The sequence below is a fragment of the Pseudorca crassidens genome, chromosome 1 (genome assembly GCF_039906515.1).
Source record: "Pseudorca crassidens isolate mPseCra1 chromosome 1, mPseCra1.hap1, whole genome shotgun sequence".
Classification (NCBI taxonomy): Eukaryota; Metazoa; Chordata; class Mammalia; order Artiodactyla; family Delphinidae; genus Pseudorca; species Pseudorca crassidens.
In genome coordinates, this window is record NC_090296.1 from 64,404,847 (window position 1) to 64,429,935 (window position 25,089).

General features: G+C 41.1%; 1 protein-coding gene and 1 non-coding gene across 2 annotated transcripts; one reads left to right on the forward strand and one right to left on the reverse strand.

Annotated features, from left to right (window-relative positions):
- Window positions 1-1,835: 1,835 nt before the first annotated feature.
- Window positions 1,836-20,857, forward strand: EAPP (E2F associated phosphoprotein). The gene is made up of 6 exons (XM_067737758.1): window positions 1,836-2,057; window positions 5,239-5,420; window positions 6,501-6,596; window positions 7,618-7,735; window positions 14,323-14,436; window positions 20,062-20,857. Exons 1-6 carry the CDS (start codon window positions 1,984-1,986, stop codon window positions 20,336-20,338), a joined length of 861 nt encoding a protein of 286 aa, XP_067593859.1. The 5' UTR covers window positions 1,836-1,983; the 3' UTR covers window positions 20,339-20,857.
- LOC137207169 (U6 spliceosomal RNA) lies at window positions 13,496-13,602 on the reverse strand. Its single transcript, XR_010934961.1, has one exon. It is a non-coding gene; the product is annotated as a U6 spliceosomal RNA (small nuclear RNA).
- Window positions 20,858-25,089: the final 4,232 nt, after the last annotated feature.

The window sequence follows — 25,089 nt, forward strand, 5'->3', positions numbered from 1 at the left end:
TGGGTCTTAGTTGCAGTAGGTGGGCTCCTTAGTTGCGGCATGCATGTGGGATCTAGTTCCCTGACCACGGATCGAACCTGGGCCCCCTGCATTGGGAGCACAGAGTCTTATGCACTGTGCCACCAGGGAAGTCCCCCAGCCAATTCTTAAAAGTTTATACAGAAGACTTAACTGGGTTGTCAGGTATACTGTCCAGATGGTCTCAACAACACCCTACTCACTCAAGGCTTCATCATTCGGACAGCTCCCACTGTCTGAACAGGGGAGGAACAGGAGGGGAACAGGAGGCAAAGTGTACATTGCAAGGATAGGGGAGCAGGTGAGGAAACTTGATTGCCTGAGTCCAGCTCAAAGATCAACCAGTGGTCACAGCCCACCAATCATCTCCTTCAACAGAAGCCCAAGGCTTTGTGGAGAACGATGCATGGAAAAGAGACATGCTCAGGTTTTAGTCCCAAACTGAGTCCCTAGACATTGGGGATCAGGGTAATGCCTTTCAAAACTGCAGATTTGGATAAAAATAGATGAGTGTTTTTGTTCTAAAGCTCTTAAGTTTTGGGGTGATGTTTTTGTGCAGCGATAGAGAAATGGAAGAGGGAGACAGAAGTAAGCAAACAAATAAGTAACATGAAGTTGAAGGGGGAAAAGTGGATTTAGGGTTAGAGAAGACGGGATGGAGAGAAGAGGGTGGGGTTGAGGGCTTACAGTTTTTGACAAGGGGCTCAGGGAAAGCCTCTCTGTTTCAGTTTGCTACATACTCGTGCTTTTCTTTGCTTGCTCGTCATTAGCATATGTAACCCCCAAGCAGCCACCAAAAATGGCAGGCTCAGCCCCTGAGTTTACTTGTTCTGTTACCAGTTGTAGGATTACAGCCAACTCCTTAGAATCTCTATTTTTTTAAAAAAAATAAATTCATTTATTTATTTGTTTATATTTTTGGCTGCATTGGGTCTTTGTTGCTGCGCGGGTTTTCTCTAGTTGCGGCGAGCGGGGGCTACTCTTCACTGCAGGGCTCGGGCTTCTCATTGCGGTGGCTTATCTTTTTGCTGAGCACGGGCTCTAGGCGCGGGCTTCAGTAGTTGTGACATGTAGGCTCAATCAGTAGTTGTGGGCCACAGGCTTAGTTCTCCGCGGCATGTGGGATCCTCTCGGACCAGGGCTCGAACCCGTGTCCCCTGCATTGGCAGGCGGATTCTTAACCTCTGCACCACTAGGGAGGGAAGTCCCAGAATCTCTAATTCCTAATTTTAAGTTTATGGGAGTAAATAAGTAATGACTCAATTTTTGTGGATCAGAATGAATATGGATATAAGGGCACATCCTTGAGGAGGGCCACAATTCTCAGAAAAGGAAAAATGGGTTCCCCAACAGGTGTCTCCTTCACATCACTGTGACTCATGGGAGAGTATTGTACCTCGAAAAAGAGTTGGGTGGAACAATAGTTGAAAACCAGGGAAGGGAGCTCCCTGGCGGTGCAGTGGTTAGGACTCCGCGCTTTCACTGCTATGGGCCTGGGTTCAATCCCTGGTCAGGGAACTAAGAGTCCACTAGCCAAAGGGCATGGCCAAAACTATATATATATATATATGCATACATATATATACACGCATACATATATATATAAAACTTACTGATCTCCCCGCCACCTCCCCCTCCTCCGCTCCTCCCCCTCCGCCCCTCCCCTCCCCGCCCGCCCCTCCCCTCCCCTCCCCCTCCCCGCCCCTCCCCCTCCGCCCCGCCCCTCCCCGCCCGCCCCTCCCCCTCCCCGCCCGCCCCTCCCCCTCCCCTCCCCTCCCCTCCCCTTCTCGCGGCCCCGCCCCCGCTTCCTCCTCCAGCCCCTCGCTTGGAAGATCTGCGCAGGCGCGCAGTGAGGGCGTGGACGTGCGGGCGGAAGTGGTGCTGGAGCGCTTTAGGAAAGGGACTTGCGGAGAAAGCAGGTAGTCTGCTGACGCCTGTGGACGGTATCGGAGGGGGCAGGCCGCCATGAACCGCCTCCAAGATGACTATGACCCCTACGCAGTTGAAGAGCCTAGTGACGAGGAGCCGGCTTTGAGCAGGTAGGCCCCTACCCCGCCCCGGTCCCCGAGGCTTCGGGCCGAGGCTAGGCCGAGGCCTCCCCCTCTCGCTGCGCTTGCCGGACCCGTGCGGGTTCTCTGTCCAGCGGTTCGGGCCCCTGTCGCGCCTCGCTGTCGCCTGTGGGAGGCCGAGGGGGGTCTGGTGAGGTCGCGTAGCCACGGGGGAGGCGGGACCGACACTGGCGCGGGTAAGGGGCACATTCTGGAATTAGGCGTAAGATTCAAAAGCCGTGAAATCGAATCCTGCTTCTGCAGCTACTAGCACTGTGACCGAAGGCAAGTCCTTTATCGTCGGTTTCTCATCTATAAAATGGAGGTATAATAAGTATATCACGAGTATGTTGTGAGGCACATGGGAGTTACTGTGAAGTGACCATCATGAGACTAAACTGCAATAAACAGAAATAAGGGGGTGTTTAACTTCTTGTTTTTGAGCACCTATTGTATGCTTGCTGTGGGCTACAAAGGTCAGTCATAAGATTTTTGTCTTTGACAGGTTTAACGGTAAAGTAGGGGACATAAGATAAATATATCTCGGAAGATATATGTCTCGGAAGTAAACGTGTATCTCAGAAGACCACTGTAGAAGAAGATGACCTGGGATAGTCACAGATGAAGTTCTGTGGGAATTTCCAGAAGGGAGGGATTAATCCTATCTGGAGGAAAATTGCAGTTATGTTGACAAGAGATTTCCAGGAAAATTTAGCCATTTTTTAAGCTGTCAGCAGATCCTGTTCATAAACTTTGAAACATTCTGTACAACTAAGCTTTCAGTGGAACTGTCCTTCTTTCAGTCACAATGTTTCCTTATATTATCCTGAGGAGGGATTATAGGCATGGGAGATCACACTGCTCTGAAGATTTCTGTTGTGGGGAGTGAGGATGGATTCCAAGATTCCCTTATGAAGAATTTCAATTAATGGGTCCAGTTTGTGAAACTCAATTAGTAATTCAGTTTGATTGGATTCAGTGTTTCCTGAACTTGAGCTATTCTGCCATTACCATCCCCATATTCACCCCTCTTATTATTTATTTAATCATTTTCTTTAAGTTAATTTACATTTTTGTAGTTAAATGCCTTTTTTTTGGCCTCACGGTTTGCAGGATCTTAGTTCCCCGTCCAGGGATTGAACCTGGGCCCCCAGCAGTCGAAGCACGGAGTCCTAACTACTGGACCACCAGGGAATTCCCATGTAGTTAAATGTCTTTAAAGAGGCTTTATATTCCTGTGACAGTTGCCACTGGTAAGGTAACGGTAAAAATAAATACTTTGAAAACAAAACAGTGTTATTAGGCAGTATCGCCCGCTCAAGGCTCTGAATCGAATGCTCATTTTAAAAAGGGAGATTGTGTTAGAGAGGGGTTTAAGAGGTGTCTCTCAGGATTTGATTTTACCATACCTAGAAGTGAATCTTTTATAGCGTAGTACTGTTTCATGGAAGCTGGCAGAACACATGAGTCTTCTGAGTTGGAGACACCTGACAGCAGAGCATACAGCATGAGCATCATGTTTGTGTTGGTTGCTCTTACTTCCCAACTCCTGTAGGGGTTACATGGAGAGGCCCAGATGGGTGCTACACATTCACTGGGTTGGTATCATGGCTGAGGACCACTTGAGCTTGGAGAATCCACCTCTTTTACAGCAGGCAGTAAATATGCCACTAGATGCCAGTACCCCTCCTCCCACCTCCCAGTTGTGATAATCAAAAATATGTCTAGCTATGCCAAATGTTCCCTGGGGGGCAAAATTGCCCCCCAGTTGAAGAGTACTGGGGTAGTTCAAGGGTAATAGTGAGAGGTAAGGCTGGAAAGATAGGTTGAAACCAGATTGTGGAAGGTTCTTTTGAATGCTGTACTTAGAGTTTTGGTCATGGATGATTTTCTTTTGGATTTGGGTAGTGATGTGATGAGAGTTCTTTAGGAATAACATTCTGGCAGCAGGGTTAAGGGTGGAAAGAAGCAGAAGAGTTTTGAGACCTGGAGATCCTTAGGCCATGGTGGTACAGGCAGCGTTAAGAGGACCTGAGTGAGGGAGGGAGACACGAGAGGGAAGAGATATGGGAACATATGTATATGTATAACTGATTCACTTTGTTATAAAGCAGAAACTAACACACCATTGTAAAGCAATTATACTCTAATAAAGATGTAAAAAAAAAAAAAAAAGAGGACCTGAGTGAATATAGTGGTAATGGAGAAAGGGAGCATGCTGGTCAGGATGAGGAATGTCAGATGGGGAATTTTCTTGGAAGTAGAATCTGGATAAGTCCTCTATCATTAGCAAAATTGATTGGTGTGAATTGTATTTTTCTTATTTACCTTCTGCTTGAGGCTCACAAGCATTGTTGTAGAAGAGAAAAATAGATAAGCAAAACCCAGGAATAGTCTGTAACCGCTCATCAGATCATGAATAATTGAACATTATGTGTGTACTATTGATTATAGTAGAAAAGTCTTAGGCATTTCATCTTGATAACATTTCATTCCTTCTGATATCTCGTTTAATTCTGTCATACTGCTATTGATGGGGAAACCCAGGCACAAAAGTCCAAGGAAATTGGCAGAAATTGCTCAGGAGAATTTGGAATATAATTTAGCCCTCTCTCTCTTTTTAGTTCTCCGTAGCACTATGCCTTTTAAACTGTAATATTTACTTACTGTCTGTTACATTTTGTGTGGATGTATTAGCTATCTGTTACATATATTAAGTTTTATTTAAGTATCCAGAGTTTAAAACAAACTCCCAGTTCTGTGAGGTAAGTTTTTCATTGCTGATGGAATTATGAATCGGTGCAGTACTCTTGGAAAGTAGTGTGATAATTCTAGAAGTCAGAAAGACGTTTGCATCTAATTTTAGACATTTAACCTAAGGAAATCAACAGAAACAAAATTATATATACGGAGATATTCATTGTAGTGTTTAATAGCGAAGAGAAATAACTGTACAGCATCTGCAAGAGGAAATGTTATGCAGACATTAAAAAATATATTTGGAAATATGCAGAAATGGTTGAACTATCAAGTGAGAAGAGCTGTATGTAATGATAGCTGAATCAAATGCAACCTTATAAAATTTAAATTTGTTGGGCAGTGAGATGATAGGCATTTGAAGTTATTTTAATTCTTTAATATTTATATTCTTTATGATTTAAATGTGTTCTAGTTCTGAAGATGAGGTGGATGTGCTTTTACATGGAACTCCTGAGCAAAAACGAAAACTTATCAGAGAATGTCTTACTGGAGAAAGTGAATCCTCTAGTGAAGATGAATTTGAAAAAGAAATGGAAGCTGAATTAAATTCCACCATAAAAACAATGGAGGACAAGTTATCCTCTCTAGAAACAGGTAAACTTTTAGTTAGATTTTCATATAGATATTTTTCTAAGTTCCATAATGGCAGGGACCCTTATTTGTGCTCTGTTATGGCCCCAGCACTTTCAGTAGGTGCTCAGTAAATACTTACTGAATGAATGAATAAATGTGCTTGGCAACCTGAGCGTAGTTTTCTTTCATTGCTAGTGAAGACGTTTCTTGTGTTGCTGGAAAGAGACTGTTTAGCATTGTTTACTTGTATGATTTCCTTTTGTAATTTTTACCTCAGGATAAAAGAAAAAGAGACACACTAGCTTATAGAAGTATATTTAAGGTTATATAGCACTGATATAGCAGGTTGAATGATGTGTCACCACAAATTCCTGTCTCATTTTAGTAAGTAATGAAACATACTTCATTTTGATACTTGGTTTCTATGTAAAATATATCTGACTCGAAAACTTGTTTGTGAAAGTAGGACTCCTCAGAATTGGTTTCCATGTTGTTATGCTATACATTAACTGTTAAGAATTGAAAGCATATGTAATAATGATAAAAGCAAAAGCAGATGTTAATTAAGAGGAAGAATTAGGGATGCAGGCATATGATGGCATAAGTATAGGTGATGTCATGGCACTAGGCACAGCTGAGGAGAGAAAGAATGTGTCTTTGACTCATTCTGCCTGACTCTTTGTAGAGCTCTTATCCTCTTTCTTCTAAAGTTCCTTAAAACAAGATGTTTATTCCCTGTTCTCCACAGCATACTGCATGGCTGAAAGGTAGAGAGATATATGCCGGCAATGTGAAAATATGGCTATTTTATTTAATTAGATGTGCTTTTATCATTATTTATATATGCTTTCAGTCTCTTTGTGGGAAAGGAGAGAGAATAATTTTCTCATGATTTGGAACAGTTATTCAAGGAGGGGAAGTTCTCTGTAATTGCATAGGGCACAGAAATCCAGTAAGTCATTGATGTGAAAGTATTCTTCCACCCAAATGAAATTGGGAATGAGTTGGTATCACTTTGAAGTGATGGAAGAATATATGGAGTTTTTTTCCTTGCCAATCCAGTATGATTCAGTTTTTAAACTTCCCTTATGGTTTGACTAGGGTCTTCTTCAGGAAATGGGAAAGTTGGAACAGCTCCGACAAAGTACTATGACAATATATATTTTGATTCTGATTCTGAGGATGAAGACAAAGCAGGTAAGTAACATGTTTACCAGGTTTAGCAGTTATATTTTATGAAGGAAGGTTTACCTAGCAATTATTTGATATTAGGTTTTCCCTTTGAGTTTCATCTTTTAAGAAATTGCAGGCAGTTGATGTGAAAACAAAAGCAGGATTGCGCATAAGAACAGACGGGAACACACCTGAGGACAGGGACTGAGGGTGGTGCTGCAGTGGCACGTCTGGGGAGAGGAAGAGTGTGTCCTGACTCAGTACCTCTTTCCTCAGGGCTCTTGGCCCCCTCTTCCTTCAGCTTCTTTAGCACAGCAACATTTGCTTTCACAACTACAGATAGTTTCTAGATTTTAATCTCTTGCAGAATTTTCCCTAACTTGTTGCTTTTTTTAAATCAATCAATCTCTCTGTTCTTTGGAATTGATTTTGTATAAATTTGAGCAAAGTTGAACACAATGACAAGAGCTAAAACTAACTTAATTATATCAGTAATTATGATGGAATACACAAATAACAAATTTATATGGTAAACAATTTTATATTTTTATATGTTGTTACATTAACATTGACCTGCCCAAGTAGGTCTAGTGTATGTGGATGACCATAGTTTTATTTTTCCATTCATTTTTGTTCTGATTTCAGTAGCATTTTACGTATGAGAACTTATGGAGAATTTAAGACATCAAAAATAGTTTCTAGGGACTCCCCTGGTGGTCCAGTGGTTGGGACTCTGCACTTCCACTGCCAGGGCCCAGGTTTGATCCCTGGTCAGGGAACTAAGATCCTACAAGCCGTGCAGCATGGCCAAAAAAAAAAAATTTCTATTCTTGACTTACTTTGAGTGGCCTTTTTGAGACTCTGACGTCTCATTATTTGAACTCAGTTCTGAACTTTATTTGGAGGAATAGTTTAAAATATTTTTTTAGAAAAATATAACTAGAAAAAATATGTACCTTAGGAAACAGGTTTCTTCATTTTGTATAAAAGAGGTGTGGATTTTAGACATGATACTTAGCCATATCGTTAACATTTTCAAAACTAGCACAGGTGACCAAGAAAAAGAAGAAGAAACAACACAGAATTCCAACAAATGATGAATTACTATATGATCCTGAAAAAGATGACAGAGATCAGGCCTGGGTTGATGCACAGAGAAGAGGGTAAGAACTTAAATTTAAAATTAGAATCTTTAGGAAAAATGATTAAAAGATGATTTTCGCTATATTCACATTTTGAGTGTATGTGTATATGTTTATACAGACATGCGTTAAGTTTGTGAAAAAACTGCTGAATAGTTTATTTTAAAAATGAAAAGCAAATTTCAGTCAGACCATTGGTTTTTTATTTATTTTAAAAAATATTTATTTACTTATTTATAATTGAAGTATAGGTGATTTACAGTGTTGTGCTAATTTCTGCTGTACAGCATAGTGACTCAGTTATACACATACACACATTCTTTAGGCCACTGGTTTTTTAAAAACTGTTATTGCATTCAGACTGCTATAGCTAGTCAGTCTCTCCCTTTAAGAAACAAAACTGACTTTTTTCAAATCAACAATTTAAAATTACTTGGAGATTAAGAGTTTATGTGGGGAATTCCCTGGCGGTCCAGTGGTTAGGACTCTGTGCTTCCATTGCAGGGGGCACGGGTTCAATTCCTGGTTGGGGAACTAAGATCCTGCATGCCGTGGTACTGCCAAAAAAGAGTTTATGTGGATAAACAGTGGATGTTATGTTTTCTACTTGAATGCTTGAATTGTTGTTTTTAACTATTTACAAATTTGATTTTTTTTTAAATTTTTAAATTTTTTATAGATCTTTATTAGAGTATAATTGCTTTACAATGTTGTGTTAGGTTCTGCTGTATAACAAAGTGAATCAGCTATATGTATACACATATCCCCATATCCCCTCCCTCTTGCATCTCCCTCCCACCCTCCCTATCCCACCCCTCTAGGTGGACACAAAGCACCGAGCTGATCTCCCTGTGCTATGCAGCAGCTTCCCACTAGCTATTTTACATTTGGTAGTGTATATATGTCAATGATACTCTCACTTTGCCCCAGCTTCCTCCCACCATGTCCTCAAGTTCATTCTCTATGTCTGCGTCTTTATTCCTGCCCTGCCACTAGGTTCATCAGTACCTTTTTTAAAAATAATTAATTAATTAATTTATGGCTGCGTTGGTTCTTCATTGCTGCACGCAGGCTTCCTCTAGTTGCGGCGAGCAGGGGCTACTCTTCGTGTGGTGCGCAGGCTTCTCATTGCAGTGGCTTCTCTTGTTGCAGAGTACGGGCTCTAGGTGCATGGGCTTCAGTAGTTGTGGCACGTGGACTCAGTAGTTGTGACTTGCGGGCTCTAGAGCGAAGGCTCAGTAGTTGTGGCGCATGCGCTTAGCTGCTCTGTGGCATGTGGGATCTTCCCGGACCAGGGCTCGAACCCATGTCCCGTGCATTGGCAGGTGGATTCTTAACCACTGTGCCATCAGGGAAGTCCCCATTTTATTTATTTTTTAGATTCCATATATATGCGTTAGCATACGGTATACAAATTTGATTTTTTAAAGTTGAGGTAAAATTCACATGACATAATGTTAACCATTTTAAAGAAAACAATTTAGTGGTATTTAGTATATTCACAATGTTGTGCAACCACTACCTATATTTATTTCAAACCATTTTCATCATCCTAAGCGGAAACTCCATACTCATTTTCAAATTTGAGCTGATAAAGGCTGATTTATCATAAAAGTGAAAGCTGGGCAACTTACAACTATTTTTCCCTAACCTAGCTGTGCTTCAGAATCACCTGGTTAGAATGAAATGCAAACCCTTGAGTCCTACTGAGGAGGTTTTGATTCCGCTAGGGTGGGGCCCAGGAATCTGTACTTGTCAAGCCCAGAGGGCTTGTGATGTTATGTGGGTCTTTGTGCACCACCCTTTAGCTTCCACCCTCCCACTTTGTCCTTTTTTCCTCTCCTAGTTTCACCCGTGCACCACTTCCTCCAACTGCCCCTTGCATTTATGTGATGAATATTTTTCACACTCACAGTGTGAAATGAACGTTTTAAGTGCTATGAGTGCTATTGAAATAATTAAGGAGCTTACGGTCTAGCTCCTTATTCTGGTAACAGAATTTGTCATGGAAGTAAGATGGAATGTATTTTCATTCTTACATAATCTTGAGAAGAAATAACATCTTATTGACTTATTCACATTCCTGTGTCAAGCAGTAGTTGCCTTTTAAGACCACAGAAACCAGCTTCAAATAATGAATTCAGTACATTGTAAGCACCACAAGGACAGTGATCATACCTGTCTTGTTCAATGCTGTATGCCAGGCATCTTGCACACTGCTGTATAGGCACTTAGCACCTATTGAATGAATGATTAAGTTATTTTCTTGGGGTTTGGGTTTTGAAATTTGCTAAGCATTGGAGGTATTTAACAACAATTATGAAATATATACCACATGGTCTCAGTATTTTTCCCCACAAACATTTAAAGAGTTTAGGAAGTAATGCCAAATGATTTGCATTTTGCTGTTCAATTTTTAGGTGTTTTCCATAAGCCCCTTTTAAGAATATATACTTTTGGGCTTCCCTGGTGGAGCGGTGGTTGGGAGTCTGCCTGCCGATGCGGGGGACGCCGGTTCATGCCCCGGTCTGGGAAGATCCCACGTGCCGCGGAGCGGCTGGGCCTGTGACCCATGGCCGCTGAGCCTGCGCGTCTGGAGCCTGTGCTCCGCAATGGGAGAGGCCCGTGTACTGCAAAAAAAAAAAAAAAAAAAAGAATATATACTTTTATACCTTAGTGTTTTCATAAGCAGATTCATGCTTTATTCTTTAAATCAGCAAATATCTGTTGAGAATTTACTATATGCCAGACACTGTTCTAGATTCTTGAAATACAGCAGGGAACAAAACAGACCAAAATCCTTAGGCACTTAGAGCTTACAACCCTTGCTTTTTTTTTTTTTTAATAACTTTTATTGGAATATAGTTGATTTACAATGTTGTGGGTTTTTCTTGTTTTTTTGGCTGCATTGGGTCTTTCTGGTGTGCAGGGCCTTCTCACTGTGGTGGCTTCTCTTGTTGTGGAGCACGGACTCTAGGACCGGCTTCAGTAGTTGTGGCACGTGGGCTCAGTAGTTGTGGCACATGGGCTCAGTAGTTGTGGCTCACGGGCTTAGTTGCTCCACGGCATGTGGGATCCTCCCAGACCAGGGCTCGAACCCACGTCCCCTGCATCGGCAGGCGGATTCCCAACCGCTGTGCCACCAGGGAAGCCCCAACCCTTGCTTTTTAAATGTAGCTTTATTGTGGGTTTTTTTTTTTAAATTAGTAGGCTATTTTTTAGAATAGTGTTTTGTTTTTTTTTTTTTTTTGAGAAAAGCCAGCATAAGGCACTTTCATTGCAATAATGAAACTCATATGTAGTGCTGGGGGTAGCGGTAGGGGTGTGGGAGTAGGCAGCAATTTCTCTCACCATATCACTACACAGGACAGCAAAGGGGTGAGAGGGGGTGAAGGAGCAAACTCTGAGATCAGCACGGGGAGCTGAGCATCAAAAAACAGGAGATGCTGAAGCTGTGATGACCAGCTTCATTTTCTTAAGACAGCACTCAGGGATTTGTTATGATGGCTGGGCTTTCATGGGTGTTGTGTCTACAAACGGCACCTTCAATTTAACTTTCGATTGAAATTCTTAAAATTTAGGAAGTGGAGCTTGGATAGCTATGAGATTACAAAAGTCCTAAATATCCATTAGAAAAACCAGAGGATGGAAAAAGAAAAAAAAAATCCAGGCCATGAATTAGGCTTCAGAGGTCCCTGGCTGGCCCAGGGATAGACACCTGTAGTGTCCAACATCTCAGTGAAAACGATCTGCTTTCAAAAGGCAGAGGGTTAAGGGGAGGGTGGAGGTGGGACAGTGGAGGCAAAGGCTCTCCCCTTCCCACTTTAGTTTTGGGTAGGGCTTTTAATTCAGCCCGAGGACGTCGCTTAACTTGGAGAATAATTCGGCCCTCAAAAGCACTTCAAATCTGCTATGGCTTTGCAGTTGCAACAGCAAGAATGTTTAATATATAATAGATAAAACTTTCATCCAAAAATATATATATATAGATTATTGCCCCCCCCACAACAATTCCTATTCTAAAGTTAACCCATTACTTGTGCTGTTAATACTTGAATAATACGTAACTGGAAACCTAGATCCAAAGGACTGAAACCCAGCGTTCACCCCCAAATGAAAACAAACTAAAATGGGTAACTTGAGGTTTATGGCATATAGTTCAGGTCAACACACATACAAGGAGAAAGGGGAAGAGCAAAGCCGGTGACAACACATTCAGTCTGGGAAGATATTTATACAGAGTGTAGTGGAACATCAGGGAAAGCTCCGTACGGACTCGCTGTGCTCATCTGGAGGCACCAGATCCTTCCATGACACATCCAAGAATGGGGAGCTCAGGGAGGAGGCCATTCCTGACATTCCAGTTTTAGAAGCTCCACGTCAAAGATGAGAGGGAGATAGCTTGGCTCTCTGACCCAAGCTCATCTGGGCAGCCCCTTCTTCCCAGCCTCGGATCACTTCCTGCTTGCCCAGCACAAACTTAAAGGGCTTGTTTCTGTCCCAGGAGGAATCCAGCTTCTTTCCATCTTCAGGCATCCCCGTGTAGCGCACCACGCAGGTCTGGCCGCGCTTTGGGAAGGTGCGCCCCTCTCCGGGGGAGATGATCTCCGCCTGCACTCCCATGGCGGTGGCAGTGGCCGTGGACGCCGGGCGGGCAGGCGGCGCGACAGGCGGCGTGGACTGATAGTGGATCTGGCGGCAGTTCCGCTGCTGTGCCAGAATAGTTTTAGGTGCACAGAAAAATTGAGCCGATGATGCAGAGAATTGCCATGGTACTGCCCACACCCCCCGCAACAACAGCAACGCACGAGTCTCCCTGTTAACGCCATGCGCTAATATGGTATATTCGTCACAGTTAATAATCGATGCATTATTGTTAACTAAAGTTCATACTTGATTCAGATTTCCTTAGGTTTTTTTTCTGTTTTTTAAAAATATCCTGTTTTACCTTTGGGTAGCAGTTGTATTTAAAGCACAGTCATCCCTGTCACATTACTGATCCTGCACCATCCCAGTGAAGCCCAGTGGGCTTCAAATGACCCCCTTTATTTATTTACTTATTTATTTCTCCACCACGTGGCTTGCGGGATCTTAGTTCCCTGACCAGGGATTGAACCCACACCCTTGGCAATGCAAGTGTGGAGTCCTAACCACTGGACCTCCAGGGAATTCCCCCATATTTCCTTAGTTTTTACCTAATACCCATTTCTGTTTCAAGAGCCCATCCGGGATACCATGTTACATTTAGTTGTTATGTCTCCTTAGGCTTTGCTTGGCTGTGACAGTTTCTCAGACTTTCCTTGGTTTTGATGACCTTAACAGTTTTGAGGAGCACTGGTCAGGTATATTGTGGGAGGCTCCTCTATTGGAATTTTTCTTTTTCAGCAGCAGAACTCAAGTTTATTAAAACAGCTATGACAAGTATAACAAAATCTACATCTGCCTGTGCTAGGCCAGTGTAGTTCTGTACAAACAACAAGATAACGCTAGATAACGACAGTTAGCACTTTGAAAGCATAGTATACAGAAGAACATATCTTCATCAAAAAAAAAAAAAAAACACTTCATAAAAGTGGGGAAAAAAATTCTCCCCACGCCCCCCAAAGGAGGTCTTCACAGGCTGGCCAGCTCCATCCCAACTCTGAGGTATCAAAGGAGTTCCAAGTGCAAACTGAAGGGATGAACAAGCAACTCCCCCACTCCTACATCCGTTAAACACACAATCCAGCTGATCTTGTGGTAGAGTGCCTTTTCATGGAATGATTCAACAATCATAGATAAAAAAATATGGAATGCTTCGCGAATTTGCGTGTCATCCTTGCACGGGGGCCATGCTAATCTCCTCTGTATCGTTCTAATTTTAGTATATGTGCTGCCGAAGCGAGCACTGGAATTTATCTAATGTTTTTCTCATGATTAGACTGGAATTAGAGGTTTTGGGGAGGAAGACCACAGGGGTAAAGTGCCGTTTTCATCACTTTGTATCAAGGGCACATACTATCAGTGTGATTTATGACTGTTAATGTCGATCTTGTTCACTATAGTGAAGTAGTATTTGTCAGGTTTCTCTACTGTAAAGTTACTCTTTCCACCCCTTTCTGTACCATACTCTTTGGAAGGATGTCACATGTTTAGCCTAGACTTAAGGAGTCTGGAGTTATGCTCTTCCTCCTTGAGGGGAGAGTATCTTCATAAATTATTTGTAATTGTTATGTATGGGAGATGTGTCTATTCTCCCCCATTTATTTATTTATTAAGTCATTTATGTCAGCATGGACTCATGGGTATTTATTTATATTTTGGTTATAATTCAATACTACTTTATTTTGATGCTCTAATTGTTTTGGCTTCAGTCATTGGGAACTCTTTCAGTTGGCTCCTGTGCCCCTTTAACATTCCTGTCTCATTGTGGGTTTTTTGTTTTTTCTTTCTGAGCACTTCCTTACTTTCTGGCCCTACAGGATGTTCCAGGTCCATCTTGTATGCCCCATTCCTGGAATCAGCCATTTCTCTAAGGGGTACTGGTTTCTTTTATTGGGAGAGTGGCGTTTGAAAGCAAGATCTGGCTTTAATGTGTTTCCCCTCTTCACCTTCTTTTTCTGTTCTAGCTACCATGGTTTTGGAATACAGCGGCCACGTCAACAACAACAGCCTTTTCCAAATAGTGATGCTGTCTTGAATTGCCCTGCCTGCATGACCACACTATGTCTTGATTGCCAAAGGTAACGGATAAAGGATAACAACACACACACACACACACACACACACACACGAAAAAAAACACTTGGTAGTTCTTGTTTAAATCAGAAATAGACTTTTGAGGTACTTAGGAATTCTGATAAAGTTCTGTCCTTATATATCCCTGGTGCTGCATGACTAATCTTTATACAAATAATTTTTGTTACACGTAGTCTGTTATAAATAGGTTTTCTAATAAAGTACTTGCCAGTGCTGACAAGGGTTCAGTAAAACTGCATATTTGTTGTGGAATGACAAAATCTCTCAAATACACTCTTATTTTTTTTTTTCTGTTGTGATAAAATACATGTAACATAAAATTTACTATTTTAACTGTCTTAAAAATTTTGCTGTAAAAGAGTACTTCATTTGAATATTCAATTTATTGTCAACTAGACCATTTAAAATTTTTTAAAAATTTAATTAAAAAAATTAATTTAGTTTTTAATTTTTAAAAAAATTTAAAATTAATTTTTATTTATTTATTTATTTGATTGTGCGAGGTCTTAGTTGCAGGAGGCGGGCTCCTTAGTTGTGACTGTCAGGCTCCTTAGTTGCGGCATGTGAACTCTTAGTTGCGGCATGCATGTGGGACCTAGTTCCCTGAGCAGGGATCGAACTTGGGCCCCCTGAATTGGGAGCATGGAGTCTTAGCCATGTTGCCACCAGGGAAGTTCCTATTTTTAATTTTAAATAAAGCTGTTTTCCCAGCTTTATTGAGATGTAATTGACATACAACATAGTATAAGCTTTAGGTATACAGTGTAATGATTAGATATTCAAATATATTGCAGAATGTTTACCACAATAAGGTTAGTTAACACAGCTGTCACCTCACATAGTTTCCTTTTTTTGTGTGTGTGTGGTGAAAACTTTTAAGATTTACTCTCAGCAGTTTTCAAGTATGCAGTACAGTATTGTTAACTGTAGTCATCATGCTGTACCTTACATCTGCTGAACTTATTCATTATAAGTACCTTTTGACCGCCTTCATCCATCTGCCCTTCCCCACCAACCACCAGTTACTTTGTTTCTATGAGTTCAGTGTTTTTTTTAGATTCCACATATAAGTGAGATCATACACTATTTGTCTTTCTCTGTCTGACTTTTTTTACTTAGCATAATGCCTTCAAGGTTCATCCATGTTCTTACAAGTGGCAGGATTTTTTTTTATGGCTGAATAATATTCCATTTTATATACATACTATATTTTCTTTATTCATTCATCTGTTGATGGACATGTAGGTTGTTTCCATGTCTTGGCTATTGTAAGTAAGGCTGCAGTAGGTTTCTGGGAGGAAGACCACAGAAATAAAGTGCTATTTTCATCACATTATGTCATGGGCACAAACTATCAACATGATTTATGACTTTTTTTTTTGCGGTATGCGGGCCTCTCACTGCTGTGGCCTCTCCCGTTGCAGAGCACAGGCTCAGCGGCCACGGCTCACGGGCCCAGCTGCTCTACGGCATGTGGGATCCTCCTGGACCGGGGCACGAACCCGTGTCCCCTGCATCGGCAGGCGGACTCTCAACCACTGCGCCACCAGGGAAGCCCGATTTATGACTATTAATGTTGACCTTGATCACCTGGCTGAGGTGGGGGCCCAGATATCTCTTTGAGATAGTGATTTCATTTCCTTTGTATACATACCCAGAAGTGGGATTGCTGGATCATATGATAGTTCTATTTTTAACTTTTTGAGGCTCCTCCATACTGTTTTCCGTAGTGGCTGTACCAATTTACATTCTCACCAGTAGGGCACAAGGGTTCACTTTTGTTATTTCTTGTCTCTGATAATACCTTTTCTAACAGGTATGAGGTGATACCTTATTGTAGTTCGGATATGTAGTTCCCTGATGATTTGTGATATTGAGTACCTTTTCGTGTGCCTGTTGGCCATTTGTATATCTTTTTTGGAGAAATGTCTATTCAAGTCCTTTGCCCATTTTTTAATCGGATTTTGTTTGTTTTTTGCTACTGAGTTGTATGAGTTCCTTATATATTTTGGATATTAACCCCTTATCAGATATATGATTTGCAAATAATTTTTACCATTCCATAGGTTGCCTTTTTATTTTGTTGATTGTTTCTTTGCTATGAGAAGCTTTTTAGTTTGATGTAGTCCCACGTGTTTATTTTTGCTTTTGTTTCTTGTGCTTTAGGTGTCAGCTCCAAAACATCATTGCATCATTTTTCCCTATGTTTTCTTCTATGAGTTTTATAATTTCAGATCTTATATTTTAGTCTTTAATCTGTTTCAAGTTAATTTTTGTCAGTGGTGTAAGTTAAGGGTCCAGTTTCAGTTTTTTCTGTATGAATATCCAGTTTTCCCAATACCATTTATTGAAGAGACTGTCTTTTCCCCATTGAATATTCTTGACTCCCTTGTCAAATATTAGTTTATGGTGTATGCATGGATTTATTTCTGGGCTCTTGATTCTGTTCTGCTGATCAATGACTCTGTTTTTATGCCAATCCCATACTGTTTTGATTACTATAGCTTTGTAGTATAGTTAGAAATCAGGACGTGTGATGCCTCCAGCTTTCTTCTTCTTTCTCAAGATTGCTTTGGCTATTTGGGGTCTTTTGTGGTTCCATAACAAATTTTAGGATTTTTTTTCTATTTCTATGAAAAATGCCATTGGAATTTTGATAGGGATGACATTAAATCTATAAATGGCTTTGGGTACCATGGAAATTGTAGCAATATTAATTATTCCAATCTATGAAAACAGGATATCTTTACACTTATTTGTGTTTTCTTCAATTTCTTTCATCAGTGTTTCATAGTTTTCAGTGTATAGATCTTTCACTTCCTTGGTTAAATTTATTCCTAAGTATTTTATTATTTTTGATGAGATTGAATGAGATTGTTTTCTTAATTTCTCAGTTTCTTAATGAAAATGCAATAGATTTTTGTTTATTGCTTTTGTATCCTGAATCTTTACTGAATTTATTTAACATTTTTTTTGTGAAGTCTTTAGAGTTTTATATATATAAGATTATGTCATCTGCAAACAGACAATTTTACTTCTTCCGTTTCTATTTGGACACCTTTTCTTTCTTTCTTTCTTCCTTTCTCCCTCCCTGCCTCCCTCCCTCCACCCCCCTTCCTTCCTTCCTTCCTTCCTTCCTTTTTTTTTTTTTTACCTGATTGCTTTGGCTAAGGTTTCCAGAAATACATTGACTAGGAGTGCTGAGAATGGGCACTCTTATCTTGTTCCCTATTTTAACCATTTTAAGTGTACAATTCAGTGACATGAACTACAGTCACAATTGTACAGCCATCATGACTATCCATTTCCAGAACTTTTTCGTCACGTCAGACAGAAACTCTGTACCCATTAGACAATAATTCCCTATTCTCCACCCCTACTCACCCCAGCCTCTGGTAATCTCTATTCTACTTTCCTGTTTGGATTGTTCATTGCTAGTGTATAGAAACACAACAGATTTCTATGTGTTCATTTTGTACTCTGCAACTTTGCTGCATTAGTTTATTAGCTCTAATAGTTTATTTGTGTAATCTTCAGAGTTTTCTACATATAATATCATGTCATCTGTGAACAAAATAAATTTTACTTCTTCCTTTCCAATTTGGATGCCTTTTATTTATTTTTCTTTTTTTTTAAATGAATTTATTTATTTATTTTTGGCTGTGTTAGGTCTTCGTTTCTGTGTGAGGGCTTTCTCTAGTTGCCGTGAGTGGGGGCCACTCTTCATCACGGTGCACAGGCCTCTCACTGTCGCAGCCTTCTCTTGTTGTGGAGCACAGGCTCCAGACGCGCAGGCTCAGTAGCTGTGGTGCGCGGGCTTAGTTGCTCCATGGCATGTGGGATTTTCCCAGACCAGGGCTCGAACCCGTGTCTCCTGCATTGGCAGGCAGATTCTCAACCACTGTGCCACCAGGGAAGCCCTTATTTCTTTTTCTTACGTAATTGCTCTGATTAGAGCTTCCAGTACTTTGTTGAATAGAAGTGGTGAAAGCAGGCGTTTTTGTCTTGTTCCTCATCTTACAGGAAAAGTTTTCAGTCTTTCATCATTAAGTATGATGTTAGCTATGAATTTTTCATATGTGGTCTTTATTATATTGAGGAGGTTTCCTTCTATTCTTAGTTTATTGGGTGTTTTTATCACGAAAGAGTGTTGAATTTTTCAGATTTTCTTTATGCATCAATTGAGATGATCATGTGTTTTTTTCCCATATATTCTATTAATCCAAATATACTTTTGCCCTTTTCCTCTTCTTTTCTTTATTTTCTTTTCTCTTTTTCTGGTAGCCTTATAAATGTCTGGCTTAGTCCATGTTCTGAATCAGGTTAACTGAAATTAAATGATGATGTTAGGTGGTAGATTTGTTCTAGTTACTAATGGGAAGCCAGATGTAATTTACTCTTATTAGCTAGCTTGAGGTTTCTGATCATCTGCAACAGTTAATTTTTGTACTCTCCATATGAGCTGTTAAGCTTTTTTTTTTTTTGGTGGTAAGCGGGCCTCTCACTGCTGTGGCCTCTCCCGTTGCGGAGCACAGGCTCCGGATGCGCAGGTTCAGCGGCCATGGCTCACGGGCCCAGCTGCTCCGCGGCATGTGAGATCTTCCCAGACCGGGGCACAAACCCGTGTCTCCTGCATCGGCAGGCGGACTCTCAACCACTGTGCCACCAGGGAAGCCCTGTTAAGCTTTTTGTATATAAATTGACACCTAGAATATGAAATAAAAAGTAAAATATCTATGTACTTAAGTTGCTTCTCTTTTAAATTAAACCATGTTACCATGTTACAGGGTTTCTATACCCAAACAAAGTTGCTTCATGATCTAACAGTAGAAATTGGGCTTGGTAAAAATTGTGTTCCGTATTAAGATAGGATTCCAGTACGGTGGAGTATAAATGAAAGTTTTATGGTTTCGTCTTGAGAAACACCAGCCTGGTAGTGGTGGTGGTGGAAGAGGAGATGATCAGCATTCAGAACTAATGAAGGCATAACTTGACTTCACTGTTTCTAACCAGATAGATATTTCTGTTGCATGATGTTTAAGGGGGAAAAAAAGGAAAATAACTTACTAAGTCAAGAAAGAAGTAGGAAAATATTAAGTGTATGAGGAGAACAAAGAAAACATTATCTATTCTTTAGACTGTTGGAGTAAAGCCAAGAGTGGACATTATAAATCAGATTCTCTTTAAGCTTCTAAAACTGTAGCTTTTACTAAAATAGTGACCAGAATGGCACTACCTAGTAATGAGAGGAGGGCAGAGTCTCAGGTCACAACAGGAGAAAGACACAGTCAAAGATTTTTTAAACATTACCTCTCAGGTTTCCAATAGCTTTTCTTGTCTAAGGTGGAAGAGCAAATCAAAACATTTTTTTCTGAGATAAAAGTTACTTATAGAGCAGTAGAAAAGAGGATATATTCATCAGTATCTGTTAACAATTCTCTTCCTGTTCATAAAATAAGTCTTAAAAACTCTTTAATTTCCCATTTTGTTCTCATGTTTTTACTTTGGTTGGTATTTCAGTAAGTTTTTGGTATTCTCACATTTTATCTAAATGTGTAACTATTAAAATAGAATGTAAATCCAAATTCTCCATTTCATTTTCCTCTTAGGCATGAATCATACAAAACTCAGTATAGAGCAATGTTTGTAATGAATTGTTCTATCAACAAAGAAGAGATTCTAAGATACAAAACCCCAGAGAACAGGAAGAAAAGGCGAGGCCATAAGAAGATGAGGTCTAACCAAGAAGATGCTGCGGAGCAGGCAGAGACAGATGTGGAAGAAATCTATCACCCAGTCATGTGCTCTGAATGTTCCACCGAAGTGGCAGTCTACGACAAGGATGAAGTCTTTCATTTTTTCAACGTTTTAGCAAGCCATTCCTAAATAGCTAAGTTGGCATTTAGTTGCCCAGTACAGTATACAAGGCAAATATGGACAGTTATATTCCTCCTGCCTACTCATCTCAAGTGACATTCTGAGTGGTTATTTGAGGAAGCAGTGTTTTATCTTTATCTTTTTGGGAAAAAATGGTTATCTACCTTCATCCCTCCCCTTCCTTTTTTTTTTTTTTGCGGTACGTGGGCCTCTCACTGTTGTGGCCTCTCCCGTTGCGGAGCACAGGCTCCGGACGTGCAGGCTCAGCGGCCATGGCTCACGGGCCCAGCCGCTCCGCGGCATGTGGGATCTTCCCGGACCGGGGCACGAACCCGTGTCCCCTGCATCGGCAGGCGGACTCTCAACCACTGCGCCACCAGGGAAGCCCCCTCCCCTTCCTTTTTAAAAAAAAAGTTTCCCCAGCTCTGATGGGACTTGTTATTCATTCTCTTTTTGATAGATATTTGGAAATGGGCTTTTTATTTATTAAAGCTCTTTAGAATTAAAATGTTCTGGAGTTACAGGTAACTTGTTTCAGAGTGTTATTTTTATTTTTTATTTTGGATATACCCTTGGTGTGCTTAATCTAGAAACTGTTTCCTCACTTCTGTCTATATATATATATATTTTTCTTTTATTAAATTGCGGTATAGATGCTTTACAATGTTGTGTTAGTTTCTGTTGTACAACAAAGTGAACCAGCTGTATGTATACATATATCCCCTCCCTCTTGGACCTCCCTCCCACCCTTTCTGTCTATATTGTTTTTGCTAAGAAGTATCTTTATTTCCCTTCTAACCCATAGGATGGAGTGAATAGTATTAATAACTTACAATTACATGAAGTTAGTATTGGGGTGCCTTGAGTAATTAACATAGGTCTTTCCTTAAAAGGGTGGTACTTAATCAGTATTCTAAACTTAATGAATTAACACAGTAAAATAGAAATTTGTGGTAAGGAAGAGCAAACTCACCCTCCAGCCTTAGACTTAAAAATTTTGTTGCTGTTGCTTGTGCTCCCATTTATTCCAGAATTTCTCTTGCCAGCAATGAAGGTGTGTTTGTTTTTGCTCTTAATAATAGAAAAATTATTAGTGGCAGCTTGGAGGAAATTGCATTGTAGGCATCTGTACATTTTAGCTTTTTAAAAGAATATGATTGGGGCTTCCCTGGTGGTGCAGTGGTTGAGAGTCCACCTGCCGATGCAGGGGACATGGCTTCGTGCCCCAGTCCGGGAAGATCCCACATGCCGCGGAGCGGCTGGGCCCGTGAGCCACAGCTGCTGAGCCTGCGGGTCCGGAGCCTGTGCTCCACAACGGGAGAGGCCACAGCAGTGAGAGGCCCACGTACCGCAAAAAAAAAAAAAAAAAAAAGAATATGATTGGACTGTTTCCAAAAACAACATTAGGAAACTCACGGTCCTCTTGTTATTTTAATAGAGATGTGATACAGTGGAAAGAAATCAGGAAATAGGTTTTTTTTTTAACATCTTTATTGGCGTATAATTGCTTTACAATGGTGTGTTAGTTTGTGTTTTACAACAAAATGAATCAGTTATATATATACATATGTTCCCATATCTCTTCCCGCTTGTGTCTCCCTCCCTCCCACCCTCCCTATCCCACCCCTCTAGGTGGTTACAAAGCACCGAGCTGATCTCCCTGTGCTATGGGGCTGCTTCCCACTAGCTATCTGCCTTACGTTTGGTAGTGTATATATGTCCATGCCTCTCTCTCGCTTTGTCACAGCTTACCCTTCCCCCTCCCCATATCCTCAAGTCCATTCTCTAGTAGGTCTGTGTCTTTATTCCTGTTTTACTCCTAGGTTCTTCATGACATTTTTTTTTTCTTAAATTCCAAGGAAATAGGTTTTAATTCAGGCTCAGCAACGCTAATCTTTGGCAGGTCTGTTCCTTTGAGTCCCAGTTTTCCACTTATAAAATGAAAACGTTGAAGGAGAGCGGTGATTCCCCACAGAGGTCAGGGCTCAACAGAGCTTGACGGGGACCTCTGCATACTCCCTCAGAGAATGATACACCTCCAGAAGGGAAAACATATCCTTTCCACCTCCTTGTATTTTGCACTTTCTAAAAGCTACACAGAAGGTGAACTGGAACCAGTAATGGTGTGGTGTTGGTAAGAATTAGATGGAGGTAAAAAAATGATAAAGAATTTGCTTTTAGGAAATTTCCAATGTCTTAATAGCATACTTGATAATTTTTATGATATGCTGATATCTGTCCAGTTGGAAGCAATATATATACTTTTAAACATTTCAACATGTTGCCAGATGATAACGTTACAGAATAACACTATTAGTCTGTTTATTTATTTTATTTTTTATTTTATTTTTTTTGCGGTACGCGGGCCTCTCACTGTTGTGGCCTCTCCCGTTGCGGAGCACAGGCTCCGGACGCGCAGGCTCAGCGGCCATGGCTCACGGGCCCAGCCGCTCCGCGGCATGTGGGATCTTCCCGGACCGGGACACGAACCCGCGTCCCCTGCATTGGCAGGCGGACTGTCAACCACTGCGCCACCAGGGAAGCCCTAGTCTGTTTATTTTAACCTTGTGTTTGCCTTATTGTAACTTTGCAAGATGTCTTTCTGTCTTACTATCATTGCAAACCCTAGTTTCTTCCTAGATTGCTCCACCACCCTCATTGTACCCTTATTTCCACTTCAGTAGGAGTATCTCAGTGGTCTTACACGTAAAGATCACCTGGAGCAGATATTAAAAAGGCACATTGTTGGAGGCCCTACTCAGAATGTGACTAAATAATAAACATGAGGCAGGAAATCACAATGTCTAAAGATACAGTTTGTAACAGTAACAACATAAAGGGGAAGGACAGAACTGTATAGAATCAGTTTTGTATACTACTAAAACTGAGTTCAAGCTAGTTTCTTAGAAATGTAAGATGACAGTTGTAATCCAAAGGGTAACCATGAAGATGTTGCAACAAGAAGAAAATATAAAGTGATCCATGAATAGACTATAATACATTTAAGTATTACAAAATATAAAACTATGTACAATTATTCTTTATGTCCCTTTAACTTAAAAAAAATCCTTGAAATATTACTTAAAGGAGATTGGTGGTCAACACTGTTTTGACTTCAAGCAGAGAGGGCTGCAACAATTTTTCTGCCTCTTTTTTTTTTTGTCTGTGCCCCTTGGCATGCAGAATCTCAGTTCTTCGACTAGGGATCAAATGCATGCCCCCTGCAGTGGAAGCATGGAGTCTTTTTTTTTTTTTTTTAAATTAAATTAATTATTTTTGGCTGTGTTGGGTCCTTGTTGCCGCATGCAGGCTTTCTCTAGTTGCAGTGAGCGGGGGTTACTCTTCATTGCAGTGTATGGGCTTCTCATTGCGGTGGCTTCTCTTGTTGCGGAGCATGGGCTCTAGGCACGCGGGCTTCAGTAGGCATGAGGGTTCAGTAGTTGTAGCTCGTGGGCTTAGTAGTTGTGGCTTGCGGGCTCTAGAGCGCAGGCTCAGTAGTTGTGGCACACAGGCTTAGTTGCTCTGCGGCATCTGGGATCTTCCCAGACCAGGGATCGAACCCGTGTCCCCTGCACTGGCAGGTGGATTCTTAACCACTGCGCCACCAGGGAAGTCCCAGAAGCACAGTCTTAACCACTGGACTGCCAGGGAAGTCCCTACCTCAGTTTTAATGCATACCTTTGAGTATTTTTTTCTTTTGTTTTCTTAGGATGCTGTTATTTACAATTTGATTACATTCAGATTATTCAACAATCATAGTGCTTTTCACCATAACCTTCTCACATTTTGTAATTTTAATTGTTTTCCTCTAATCTGTGTGTTAAACAGCTACACATGAACCTTAAAGGACCACTTGTAGCCTTAATCTGCCCCAATTCCTTTCTTAAGTGAAGCATAAATTATTTAATATTTAAATGAGGCTTAAATAAACGTGGGCCTAGCTTGGCTCACTGTATTAGTTTTTATTGCTGTGGAACAGATGACCACAAACCTAGTGGCATAAAGTGACATATATTTGTCATCCCATAGTTTTTGTGAGTCAGGAGTCTGGGCATGGCTTAGCAGTGTCATCTACTGAGGGTCCGAGAAGGTTGTAATCAAGTTGTTGGCTAGGTTGGAGTCTTATCTGGAGACTTGACTGGGGAAGATTCCACTAGCTACTCCACTTCCAAGCTACTGCAAGTTGTTGCAATGTTGTAGGACTGAAGTTGCTGTTTTCTTGCTGGATGTAAGCCAGGGGCTGCTCTCTAGAGGTGGCCTCCTGCCTCTAGATGTGGAAATACAGCATTAGATACACTACTTGTTAAATCTGTCACTTACGTTTTAAAGGGTCCAGGATGTATTTAGGCTTATATGTTCTGCATTTCCATGTATATCATACACGACCTGTTTGTGCTTGCTTCTTTTTTTTTTTTTTTGACTGCACCTCACAGCATGCAGGATCTTAGTTCCCCAGCCAGGGATGGAACCTGTGCCCCCTGCAGCGGAAGCACAGTTTCTTAACCACTGGACTGCCAGGGAAGTCCCTGTGTTTGCTTCTTTTCTGAGCTCCTCATCCTCCTAGCCCCTGGAAGTTTTGCCCTCACAACCCCCCAGCCCTCCCTTGCAGGAATCACTGCCCCCGCCTCTCTGAACTATGATTAGTGATTTGGAGCTGAAGGAGACAGGCAGTTAGGGAATGGAGGGAGAAAAGGGAGACCCTACCCCGTGTCATCAAATATTAAGATGCACCCATATCCAATGTTGAAAATTTTTCTCAA

Bases quoted from the DNA above. Each gene is read 5' to 3' on its own strand.
- EAPP (XM_067737758.1), top strand. From the start codon at position 1,984: ATGAACCGCCTCCAAGATGACTATGACCCCTACGCAGTTGAAGAGCCT. The intron at 2,058-5,238 runs GTAGGCCCCTAC...AATGTGTTCTAG, and splicing joins GAGGAGCCGGCTTTGAGCAG to TTCTGAAGATGAGGTGGATG. The intron at 5,421-6,500 runs GTAAACTTTTAG...TGGTTTGACTAG, and splicing joins GTTATCCTCTCTAGAAACAG to GGTCTTCTTCAGGAAATGGG.